At 34.9% G+C, this 12,732-nt stretch overlaps 1 protein-coding gene across 1 annotated transcript in view; it reads left to right on the top strand.

Annotated features, from left to right (window-relative positions):
• LOC123547343 (uncharacterized) overlaps positions 1 to 12,180 on the top strand; it is a 38,297-nt gene extending 26,117 nt beyond the window's left edge. Inside the window, exon 5 of the mRNA XM_045334367.2 lies at positions 1,343 to 12,180. Within this exon, the coding sequence (XP_045190302.2) occupies positions 1,343 to 2,655 (1,313 nt within the window). The 3' untranslated portion in view covers positions 2,656 to 12,180. The remainder of the gene's footprint in view (positions 1 to 1,342) is intronic.
• Positions 12,181 to 12,732: the final 552 nt, after the last annotated feature.

Raw genomic sequence — 12,732 nt, 5'->3', positions numbered from 1 at the left:
ATAAGGACATGAAACAGTTTCCAGACGATAACTTGAGAATGCTTGGGCCTAGTATCATGGAAGTTGATAGAATGGTTGGTCATGACCAGCAGATGACCTCAGTTGATTTTGAGGTCAGTAGGTCAAAGGTCACAATGACCCAGAACCATTATTTTTTTTGAGGGTTGACGGATTTAAATCATTTTTGATACACAGGTGTAACATCATCAAATATAGGACAAGGTCGACTTTGACATTGGCTTACTTCTGTGACAAGGCCTTATTGTGGGGTTATAATTTGTCTTTCCTGTGACCGTTCTAGTTTTAAGATACTTTTACATGGCTTATATGAATAAACCAACAGCTAACTGTATGACATTATATTGTTTTATTTCATCTACAGACATTTTTGTTATCGCGTTTAATGTTTAGAAAGATAATATGTTACCACTTTCACCAGTTAATACAAGAGTTTCAATTTAATTGAAGCACTATTTCTTTGTTGTGTTTGTTGGACTAGCTATGCTGGACCCAAATTATAGCCTAGATTTTCTTGATATAAGATATACAGTCAGGACTTAAGGAATTAAAGGAACTTGTATTTGATTTTTATGCAAATACAATTTTTAGGTGTGTTTTTAAAGCTGATGCAGTAATATTTGGTTGTTATTTTATTTAGAAAATTCTGCTTATCTATAAGATTTTAATGGCAAGTGCAATAACTAGCCTCTGTCTTGTTGTTTTATACTCTATTTTTGACATGTTCAGTGAACCTGAGCTCAAAGTGCTTAAGGATGATTTGTATTGATTGCCCTTCCTTTGTGAACCACCCTTTGTACATCATCATTGAAAGTCTAAAGCATAAGATACCTCCTTTCTTGAGCAATCTTGAAACATGTACAGAATGTGTATGGTCACTTGATCTTTATCTGGTTTGATTATGGACAATAGTTCAACAGAGTAATGACCTTTGAATTGGTTTCATATTTTTACTTGGAAGAGACAACAAATTATTTTTTTTATAGAATTTATAGAATTAAAGAAGTAAAGTTTGAGCAAATGGCTAAAAATAAAGTAAATCCACCATTTTGTTTTATGAATGGCAGCTATTGTGATAGAATATTGAAAAGTTCTTTACTTTCTTAGATTTTTTATTTAATTTTGAAAATTCACTGCCTGAAATAAAAAAAGAGGACCTTTTTGATGGACTGAACATTAAATAAAATTAAGCCCTTTCCCTTTAATATTGGTAAGGACTCCACAAACATTGGTTGAGTAACTGAAGTACAATAAACACAACAGAACAAACAGGACAGGATGTATACTGTGTTTCCTTAAATACCTTTTTATATTTCTTTTTCAGATTTATTTCTGCCTGACCCAGAGAATCCAGAAACAAAACGTAGAAGAATCAAGTTTATGATAGCTGCTTCCAAATACATGGATGATATGTTTAGACAGCATAGGCTGCAAAAACAACAACAACTGCTTGAAAAAAGAAAACAAGAAGAAACAAATCTTGTGAAATCTGCTACTTCTGGTGTTAATATGGTAGACAGTGCATCTGAAGCTGAAAGAAAAACTGATTCCAGAGGTAAACAGGAGAGTGTTTTAGTTGATGGTGACACTGAGAAGGAAGGTTATATTGAGAGTTCTTGTGGTACAAGTATTGCTTCAATCACTGAAAAAGAAAATTCTGTAGATAAAATAAAAGAAGCAATGAATGTTGACAAAGAATGTGGTTCTAATGTTTCCTGTAATAGTAATATTGAAAAAGTTGTTGCTGTGGGAAACAAACATGAAGATAAGGTTAAAGAAACTTTGGAAAATTCTAGTGGATGTTTCAGTGATACTGTTAGTAAACAAAAATACAGAAATGGTTCAGAAAGTGTAAGTAATTCTGGTAGAACTTCATCTGACTATTGTGATAGACAAAGAAAAGGGGAAAAGCAAAAGAACATTGCTCAAGATATAGCATGCTCCTCTAAAAAGTCAAAATTAGAGACTGTTGATAGAGCTAAGTCTGAATTACGTGAAAACAAAAAAGAAAGATGCTTTTCAGTTAAAACAAGGAGTGATAAGGGAAAGGAAAGTGCAGATATTTCTGGACCAGCTGCAAAGAAAACAGACAATGAAAAGTGCAGTAAAACAACAAGTAAAAGGAAGGATGAAGACGAGTTGGGAAACCAAATTGCTGCTCTAGATAAGGTAGCACATGTAAAGGTAGACAGTGTGCTGCAAAAAAAGCATAGTACAGAAACTAAGCTTGACAGAAATGGAATTCATTGCCAGACTAATTATAAAGGTACATTAAGTGGTACACAAGTTGTTGTGAATTCAAACAGTTGTCATTGTGATACAAAGCAGAAAAAGAATAGAAAACTGAAAAGCAACAACGTAAATGAACAGAGGAGAAAAACAAGAAGCAATAGTGTAGATGAACCAATAGAGAAAGAATTGTTGCAGTCTCATTTGACAGGTAGTTCAAGAATAGACAAATACTCATATAGAAAGAAGAAGAAAAGAGCTAATGATACAAGAGACTCACTAAATACGACTATAAAGAGAAACTGGGAAAACAGTATGATGGCTGAAGGCAAGAAATTCAAACTTTCTGAATGCTACGTTCAGTTAAAAAGAATAAAGCTGTTGGATGATGCTGTATTATTGTCTTGATTTCATTCTGTTCAAGTGTAGTGTAATCCAATATCGCTAATCATATATACTGTCTTCATGTATAGTAAAAGCCAAAATAGATGCAATATTTTGTAAACCAAAGTTATGGTAATGTTGTTGTTTCTGATTGGTTAATTATTGGTTATTGTCATAATTTTATTTTTTCATTTATTTTATCAATGTTAAAGATCTGTTGTAGAAGCCGATTCAGGCAGTTTGTATTTAGTGGTTGTATTTTGTTTGTATTTTGTGTTTGTAGAAAGCTTTTTAAGTTTAAGTTGTTTTTGATACTATACATTGTTGTGGTCAGTTTTTGGTGGAAGAATTTTTAAAGGGGCAATTAGAGCTCTTCATTTTTATTATTCTTTAAAAGAAAATGATGAACAGTATTATAGTAGTGATATCCATTAATTTTGTTATAAAAAGTATTTCTTGCTCTAGCTTTTATCGTCATGTCATTTATAATGGGGAGGTGGGTATGTTAAGTTACACATACCTGTGTATATGTTCAAAACTCATAGTGTCCATGTGGGAATTGTTCATGCCTGGTATTTTCCAAAATAACTTTTCACACTGCTTAAGATTCTAGGTCTTGGTTGGCTACTTAATTTGGTTTATTTTCCGATATAAACTAGTTTGATAATTGTTGTTTTGTTTGTGACCTAAAACTTTATACTACATAGCTGACATCTGATTCAAATCAGCCTCATAAATTGAACTGAAAGGCCAGAGTCAGGTCTCATAAAGAGTGCTAAAAATTTATACCATTCTCTTGTCAGGTCAGTTATTTCTGTTTGCATCCCATTTTTAGGACTTGGTAATATTACACCATTATTTGTACTTTGTGTCCTACAGTTTACATCCAATTCAAATGAAACTTGGTATACTTCACCAACATCAAGCAGAATTGCTCATACTGTTTGGGCTTTCATGTCTGATGGCTGTTTTTTTAGTTATGCCAAATAATATAACAAATATAATTGTACATTGTGTTCGTTCTACAGTCTCCATCTTATTCAGGTTTAACTTTGAATTTTCAGCATGATGTGGACATGCACATATACAAGTATATGGGAGTATTATATATCTGGTTACTTTTTACGAAGCCCTTTTTGTGCCTTAAATTATTCTATCAAGCATTTTCAGGGGCATTTGTTATACATTGTTGACACTAGTTTTATTACGCAATTATAAATGAAACTTATTTGAGCCTGGCAATGAGAAAACCAACATAGTGCGTTTGTGACCAGAATGGATCCGGACCAGCCTGCGCATCCACGCAGTCTTGTCAGCATCCATGCTGTTCGCTTTCAAAGGCTATTGCAATTAGAAAAACTGTAAGTGAACAGCATGGATCCTGGCCAGACTGCGCAGAGACGCAGGCTGGTCTGGATCTATGCTAGTCTCAAAGCCATTATGTTGGTATTCTTATGGCGCGGCTCAATTTTGCTTGTAAGTAGTATGTATATATTTGTAGTGACTTTTAGTTTGTAAAAATATCTGTACGTTTTGTTAAACTAAAGGAACAGGTTTTTAGTGCGCTCTTTCGTTGTGAAAATAGACACTGTTGTTGTTAAAAGGTTGTTTTTGGAAAAGAATCATGCACATTGATTATAGTTTTACATTTAGTAAGGTAGATGATCTCTTATTGTGGGTGTATTTTAATTTATATACTGAAGTATCAGAAATTTTTGCATGGCTATAATGTTGCTATATTTAAAGTTGGAATTTGAGGTAGAATACTTGTGGTATATGGCCGGTTTGTAGCACATACAGAGCTACAAAATATGTAACAATAGTAGCACTTTCCCAAGTATTTATTTCAGCAAAAAAACAGAACTTATAAATGACCTTGTAAAAATATCTGATTTTACAATAGTAAATTTTAACATAAATGATTTTAAATCATGATACAGCTTGGTGCTAAATCTTTCAACATTTTGTCTTGTAATTTTTTGTCAAAAGTCTATGTATCTTGTTTATGAATTATGTTCCCTTTTTACTTCTTAGAATTTCTGGCCATTTTACTTCTTAAAATTTCTGGCCAATTTTAGATTCACTTTTCTTCTGTTATTAAACTCTGAGTAAATGATAATACCCACATATTTCATTCAGTTGTCCTTTTGCAGGCAGTCATGGGAGAATATATTTTTACATGCAGTCTTTGTTACCGTTGAGCTCTTTTTCATGCTTTTATAATTATTAGTCCCCTACTGATTGAAAACCAGTTTCGGGGAATATAGGATTGTTCTTTTCTGTCCATTAGTCTGTAATTTCGTGTTTGGCCCATAGCTATGTCATTCATCAAGGAATTTTAATATTACTTGGACAATGTTCCCCATGGTGAGACAGATGAGACGCAGTGTCATACGCAAAACCCAGACCCCTATCTCAAATGTCAAACACTTGGAGGTCAAAGGTCAACAGGGCTTTTTTCCTGTTCGGTCCATAACTCTGCCATCCATGAAGGGATTTTAATATTACTGGGCACAAATGTACCCCATAATAAAACATGTGTGATGCTGAACATTCAGATCCTTAGTTTAAAGGTCAAGGTCACACTTGGCTGTCAAATGTTAATATGTCATGAACAGGGTGTGTTTTGTGTCGAGTCCAGAACTCTTGTCATCCATCAAGGGATTACAATATTACTTGGCATAAATGTTCCCCATAATCAGACGGCATGTTATGCCCAAACCCAGAATCCTAGCTGAAAGGTCAAGGTCACACTTTGATACCAAATGTCATCAAGGGTTTTTTCCTGTCTGGTTAATAATTTTGTCATTTTGTTATGCAAAACAGGATTTAAATATCAGTTGGCACAAATACTCCCCTGGATGAGACAACATGTCATGCACAAAACATGGACCATTAGCTGAAAGGTCAAGATCACACTAGGAGGTCAAAGGACAACAGGGCTTTTTTCCTGTTGGGTCTGTAACTCAATAATCATTAAAGGCATTTTAATATTACTTGGCACAAATGTACCCCATAATAAGATGATGTATCATGCACAACACCCAGACCCATAGCTCAAAGGTCAAGCTCACACTTAAGGTCAAAGGGCGATAGGTTTTTTTTCTTGTATGGCCAATAATTCTGTCATCCATGAAGGGGTTTTAATATTACTTTGCACAAATGTTTTCCATAATGAGACGTGTCTTACGCAGCGCCCTTATCCTTAACTCAAAGGTCAAGGTCACTGTCAGAGGTCAAAGGTCAATAGGATTTTTTTCCTTTCTGTTCCATAACTCTGTCATCAGTTAAGGGATTGTAATATTACTCAACACAAATGTTCCCCTTAATGAGACAATATGTCATGTGCAATACCCACACCCCTAGTGCAGAGGTCAAGGTCACACCTGAAGGTCAAAAGTCAACATTGATCTTTTCCTGTCCAGTCTGTAAAATAGATTTGTATAAGCTATCGTGTCATATTGGCCCAATTAAAAAAAATTGTTGGTGCACTTTCTTCAGAATTACTTCCCTTTTATATGATTTCTTACACTTTTTCTCATATTTTCCCACCAATTTCAAATAAAATGTTATCAAAATTGAAATTAAATACTTTTTGGTATTTATAGATGTTATGAAACAATCATTCTAACACGACTCGATTTCATTGCTAGTTAAACAAAGAAAGAGATCAAGCTCTGTATATTCTGCGATAAACAATGGTTGACGCTCGGACCGGTAAGAGAGCATTATGGCATCAATTATGACGTCAAATTGCCGCAGGATGTCCGATACATTACTCCTCTGGTAAATGAAGTCCAGCATAATATTTATTAAAATATTTCAATGAGCAAGTCAGAATAAAAACATTCAAGGCCTTAGACTTGTGGTTTATCATGTAATTTACCACTGTTCATCATTCAGATGCTTCAGTATTTAACCACTTGGTTCAATTCTAACCGTGGTAAATTAGACGACAAACCACTCGAAGGCCTTGATTATTTGTTAAACAACTGTAGATTTTTGTATGTGCAAATTTTAATCTGAGTGTTGTGTGATAACATATTGTATATATAGTACAATATTGTTTATACTTCATTGACAGATATCAGGTGTGTTATATTGCTGTAGAGAAAATTAAATGCCTTTCAGTAGGGGACTTTGTATTGCATGGCAATACTTCATTCACTTATTTAGTGTGTAATACATACCATTGTTGACTTTGGAATTTGAGATGGATTAAAAGCGCTTTTTAGCTCGACTATACGAAGTATAAGGAGAGCTATCCTACTCGCCCCGGCGTCGGTGTCTTTCCGCGTCCCTACCTTGGTTAAAGTTTTGGTGCACTTTCTCTTTTTTCAACTTATCTCTGTAATTACTTGATGGATTTGATTCAAACTTGAAATACTTATTCCTCGTCATCATCCACATCATCTGACATAAGGGCCATAACTCTGGCACCAATATTTAATGAATTATCCCCCCTTTTCACTTAGATTTTCAGGTTAAAGTTTTGATGCACTTTCACTCTATCTCTGTTATTACTAAATGGATTTGATTCAAACTTAAAATATTGTTCAGCATCATTACCCACATCATATGACACAAGGTGCATAACTCTGGCACCATTTTTTCATGAATTATTCCCCCTTTTTACTTAGAATTTCAGGTTAAAGTTTTGGTGCACTTTCACTCTACCTCTGTTATTACTGAATGGATTTGATTCAAACTTAAAATAGTTGTTTAGCATCATCACCCACATCATATGACACAAGATGCATAACTCTGGCACAATTTTTCATGAATTATTCCCCTTTTTACTTAGAATTTCAGGTTAAAGTTTTATGCACTTTCACTCTATCTCTGTTATTACTGAATGGATCTGATTCAAACTTAAACAATTGTTCAACATCATTACCCTTATCATATGACACAAGGTGCATAACTCTGGGACCAATTTTTCATGAATTATTTCCCCTTTTTACTAAGAATTTTAGGTTAAAGTTTTGATGCACATTCACTCTGTCTCTGTTATTACTGAATGGATTTGATTCAAACTTAAAATAGTTGTTCAACATCATCACCCACACTATATGACACAAGCTGCATAACTCTGGCACCAATAATAAATGAATTATGCCCCTTTTTGCTTAGGATATACTTATATAGTGTTTTGATACATTTTATCTTTACCTCTCTTATTACTTTAAGTTGATATTTTTGACATAGACACAGGCTATTGTGCAATATCTTCATCCACAATTGGAGTCATTAAACACTCCAGTGACAGCTCTAGTTTCCTCACATGTGCCCAGTTTCACTACTCAGCATCAAAATAGTCGAGCGCGCTGTCTCCTATGACAGCTCTTGTTAAGACTTGTACTCATACTTTGTACAAAATCAGTCCATCATCTCCATTAAAATAAAGGTTTAAGATATTGTATTTGTATCCGTGGGAAATAGAATTTCAGCCAGAAGCTGCGGAAGATATTGCTTAAATTGTTAAGATCAACATTTTTCATGTGGGAATATTTAGCATTATTTTAATGTTTGTCATGGCGTTAAAAAGTATCATTTAGTTGGTATTTTCAATTTATTCTGTCTGAAGAACAAATTTGCATTGTTCATTTCTGTAATTGAGTATGTTGGAGTAAGATTATTAACTTTGCAACAAGGAATATATGGAGACATATTGCTCTCTTACAGCCCCGCAGTATATAAACCTGCACATTGTTCTGGTGTTGTAAGCTAATTTAAACACATTTTATTTTCCGATATATATGTACATAAAGAAGTAATGGGTTGACCAACAAATTCTCTTAATATTAGCAATGGATCTTCTCAATTTTGTATACTGGTGCTATGAAGTAACAAACACTTAAATATACACATTGCTGACAGTTCTATATCCAGTATTATTTTAAGTAACATTTTAATTTTAATTTTCCATAAGCAGTGAAAGTTACCGCTGTAAGCTAGATGAAACAGTTCTCGCCCCGAGTAAAAAAACTGAGTATAGAGTCTGAACTTAATCTTGAAATTCACCAGTGGCAAGGTCACATTCAGAGATTGGTCTCCAAACACAGTTTTATAACCTTTGAACCAGTCTTTAGACGCCAGCATATGATTGGTTGACTCTGAGTTCAGTCTAAAAATTCACCAATGCCAAGGTCACATTTAAAGACTGCTCTCCATACTTAAATAATCTTGGAAAAGTCTCGAAAGCTCCATTGATTGGTTGACTGAACTCAGTCTAGAAATTCACCAATGCCAAGGTCACATTTAAAGACTGCTCTCCATACTTAAATAATCTTGGAAAAGTCTCGAAAGCTCCATTGATTGGTTGACTGAACTCAGTCTTGAAATTCACCAGTGCCAAGGTCACATTTAAAGACTGCTCTCCATACTTAAATAATCTTGGAAAAGTCTTGAAAGCTCCTTTGATTGGTTGACTCTGAACTCAGTCTTGAAATTCACCAGTGCCAAGGTCAGTCATTTAAAGACTGCTCTCCATTCTTAAATAATCTTGGAAAAGTCTCTAAAGCTCCATTGATTGGTTGACTCAGAACTCCGTCTTGAAATTCACCAATGCCAAGGTCAAATTCAGAGACTGCTCTCTAAACTCAAGTTTATATCTTTGAACCAGTCCAGCATTTGATTGGTTGACTCTGAGCACAGTCTTGAAAATCACCAATGGCAAGGTTACATTTTGAGACTGGCCTCTCTAAACTCTCTATTATAATTTTGGAACCAGCTTCTTAGATGTGTTTAAATGTTCCTGCTTGACTGCACTTAAGGGTCTGCCAGAATAAAGAAAGGAAACTATTTAAACAACTTCAATCTTTTCATGAGCCATTTCATGGATGTTTACTAAAGTTGGTAAAAAGCATTCTTTGAGGGTTCTTTGTCAAAATGATTTTGTCAGGTAAGCGACTTAAAATCACTATGGTCACTTTGTTAGCCAAAATTGACAAAAGATATTTAAGGAGAGCAGTTATTACAGGTGGATGATCAGCCATCCATTGTCCATCATGTGACAATGCTTTAATTTACCTTAACTACTGATCAGTACAACACCATCTAACTTTGTCTGTACTATCCTGGCATGGACCTCACAAATTTGTTCAAATGTTCATGCATCAGTGCACATAAAAATATGATCCATGAGAGCGAAAAATAGAAGAAAAAATTACCAATGTTGGTCTGTAGCATCCATGTATGGACCTGTCACAAGTTTTTTTTTTAAAAATCAGCATGACTGCACTGGGAACCCTCCAGAGCTTAAATAGAACTAATCTAAAACAACTGCTCCTCATGGACAGCTAGATGGATGCTCAGCAAAGTTAGTCAGAAGTATCCTTGCTTGGACCTTATTCAGATTTGTTCAGATGTGTCTGTTTGACTTTAATTAGGGGCTGCTGGCGATAAAATAGAAACATGTTTTAAACAATATCTTCTATGGGTGACAACAGACTCTGGAAAAAATAAAGATTCCCTACAGGAAAAATTAGGAAATTTAAGATAAGAAAGTTGTGATAAGTTTATAAGCTGTTTAGATTCTGTCCATGCAACAGGTTCTTTTATTTCTTAAGAGTTGAATTGATTACATGTGGATTAAGATTGTCAGGTACACACATTCACCCTGACAAATGTGTCTCAGAAAACAACTGAAATTGTCTACTTGTCCAAAAAGTACTATACAAAATGGCGTTGCCCATGTGACCTTGCCATGTGAAATTTTATATCATTTTATCCAGTGTCAAAAACAGTTCAAGATTCAATGCATGTTTTAAAACAGTGTGTAGCTTTAGAACTCATCTTTTTCCAATCTATCATGGTTGTGCAACCGATATAGGTAAGGGGAGGCAATAATATTTTTACAAACTTGCATTTCTGATGCATTTCAGCTAAATGTATATTTGTCAATGTAACTATTTGGCAAACAAGTACAATAGTAATTATATTCATATGACTTCTTAGGTAAAGTATGTTTATTAAAGTTATACATATATGCTGAAATAACTCTTATCATGGTTGGACCACACGGAAAGAAAATACCTCCAGTGAAATTCCAACATGTATTAAACAGTTAGGGAACAGAAATGAGCTGCACCATGAGAAAACCAACATAGTGCATTTGCAACCAGCATGGATCCAGACCAACCTGGGCATCCGCGCAGTCTGGTCAGGATCCATGCTGTTCGCTTTCAAAGCCTATTGCAATTTGAGAAACCATTGTGAACAGCATGGATCCTGACCAGACTGCCCGGATGTGCAGGCTCTTCTGGATCCATGCTGGTCGCAAATGCACAGTGTTGGTTTTCTCATGGTGCAGCTCAAATAAGTGTAAATGATCATTTGTTAATCTTTCAACCAAATCCATTCCTTGATCAAAATCTGATTAACCACCTTTAACATTGTAAAATATTGCATTGCATTTTCTTTTATTTTCCCACCAGTTAGAAACATGAAAATGACATTAAATATTTAAAAAAAACAAAAACAACCCAACTGAAAGCAAGTATGTACCAATCATAGATTTCCGGTCATTTCAAGCTTATCTTTTCATCAATTATATGTCTGTTTGGTGGTAGAATACAGGTAAAACATTTTTAGTATGTTGTCCCTTACCTTGTAGGGGACTGTATTAATTATATCTATGTTTTGCAGGAAATGTTCCTAGGTGTTGGACATAGGTAACTCATTTACAATTTCTTGTTAATAAAGCCTCACATTGATCTAGTCAGGTCCTTTGTCCCCCAAATGTGTTCATATGAATAAAACTGTCATTATAAATTTTTTCGTCGGGTGCAATAGTTACATTGTTACTCCATTACATGAAAAAATGTATGCATTTATCCCTTACCCTGCTAAATTTCTATAAATGGACTTGTCCATCTTTCAATTTGGACAGTACCATTAACTGTTAAAAGAGGTGCTTACCAAAAAGATATTTACTGAATGGCGAACAGTGCAGATTTTGATCAGACTGCATGGAAGTGCAGGCTGATCATGATCTCCACTAGTCGCAAAGGCAAAATCAGTCGTCTCCAGCATGATAAGGCTTAAAGACCAGTCATGTTTATTTCTTAAGAAAATTGGGATATTGCTGGGTACCATTAAAGACCACTTTAGTTTAGTTTTGATGGCTGATCACTCATGTTTGTGTCTTAAATTGAGCCGCGCCATGAGAAAACCAACATAGTGGCATTGCGACCAGCATGGATCCAGACCAGCCTGCACATCCGTGCAGTCTGTTCAGGATCCATGCTGTTCACTAACAGTAACTCTGATTGCAATAGGCTTTGAAAGCGAACAGCATGGATCCTGACCAGACTGCACGGATGTGCAGGCTGGTCTGGATCCATGCTGGTCGCAAAGCCACTATATTGGTTTTCTCATGGCGCAGCTCAATTTGTTATGGATATTACCAAGGAATGGATAAAATGTTTATTTTTTCTCTGTTGAATACCATTTATATATTGTTGTGTATTTTGTATGACATTTTGAATTTTATTTAAAAGTTTTAAAGACCAGTATCTTAAATAGAAAATAAAGTTGTTACATGTTCTTGTTTGTTGTCATTTGTAGTGAGTCATAGGCTCCTGTGAGGGGTCTTTGTGACTGAGTGTTTAAGGTAAATCATACCCTTATATTTGCCCTTGATCTAAAGTTATCTTTAGACCAAGTTTCAGTACACTACTCAAAGGGCTATAAGAAAGGTTTTTAGCCATCCAGTGGATTTCCCAATATGCTCTGCAATGCTACACAAAAGGTATACTGGCTCCAAAATGACAAAAAAATGAAGTAATTATTTTTTAGCTCACCTGAGCCAAAGGCTCAAGGTGAGCTTTTGTGACTGCTCGATGTCAGTCGTGTGTCAACAATTTGTAAAAAAAATCTTCTTCAGAACCACTGGGCAGATTTACACCAAACTTCACAGGAATGATCCTTGGGTGGCCCCCTTTCAAACTTGCCCAAAGAATTTAGTTCCATGCAGAACTCTGGTTGCCATGGCAACCGAAAAGAAAAACTTTGAAAATCTTCTTGTCAGAAACTGTTAGCCGGATTTCAAAAATGATTTGTAGAAATGATCTCTAGGTGACCCTCTACCAAAATTGC

Source organism: Mercenaria mercenaria, chromosome 9, assembly GCF_021730395.1.
Source record: "Mercenaria mercenaria strain notata chromosome 9, MADL_Memer_1, whole genome shotgun sequence".
Lineage (NCBI taxonomy): Eukaryota > Metazoa > Mollusca > Bivalvia > Venerida > Veneridae > Mercenaria > Mercenaria mercenaria.
Note: the sequence above shows the minus strand (reverse complement) of the source record. Positions and strands in the feature narration are given on the sequence as shown.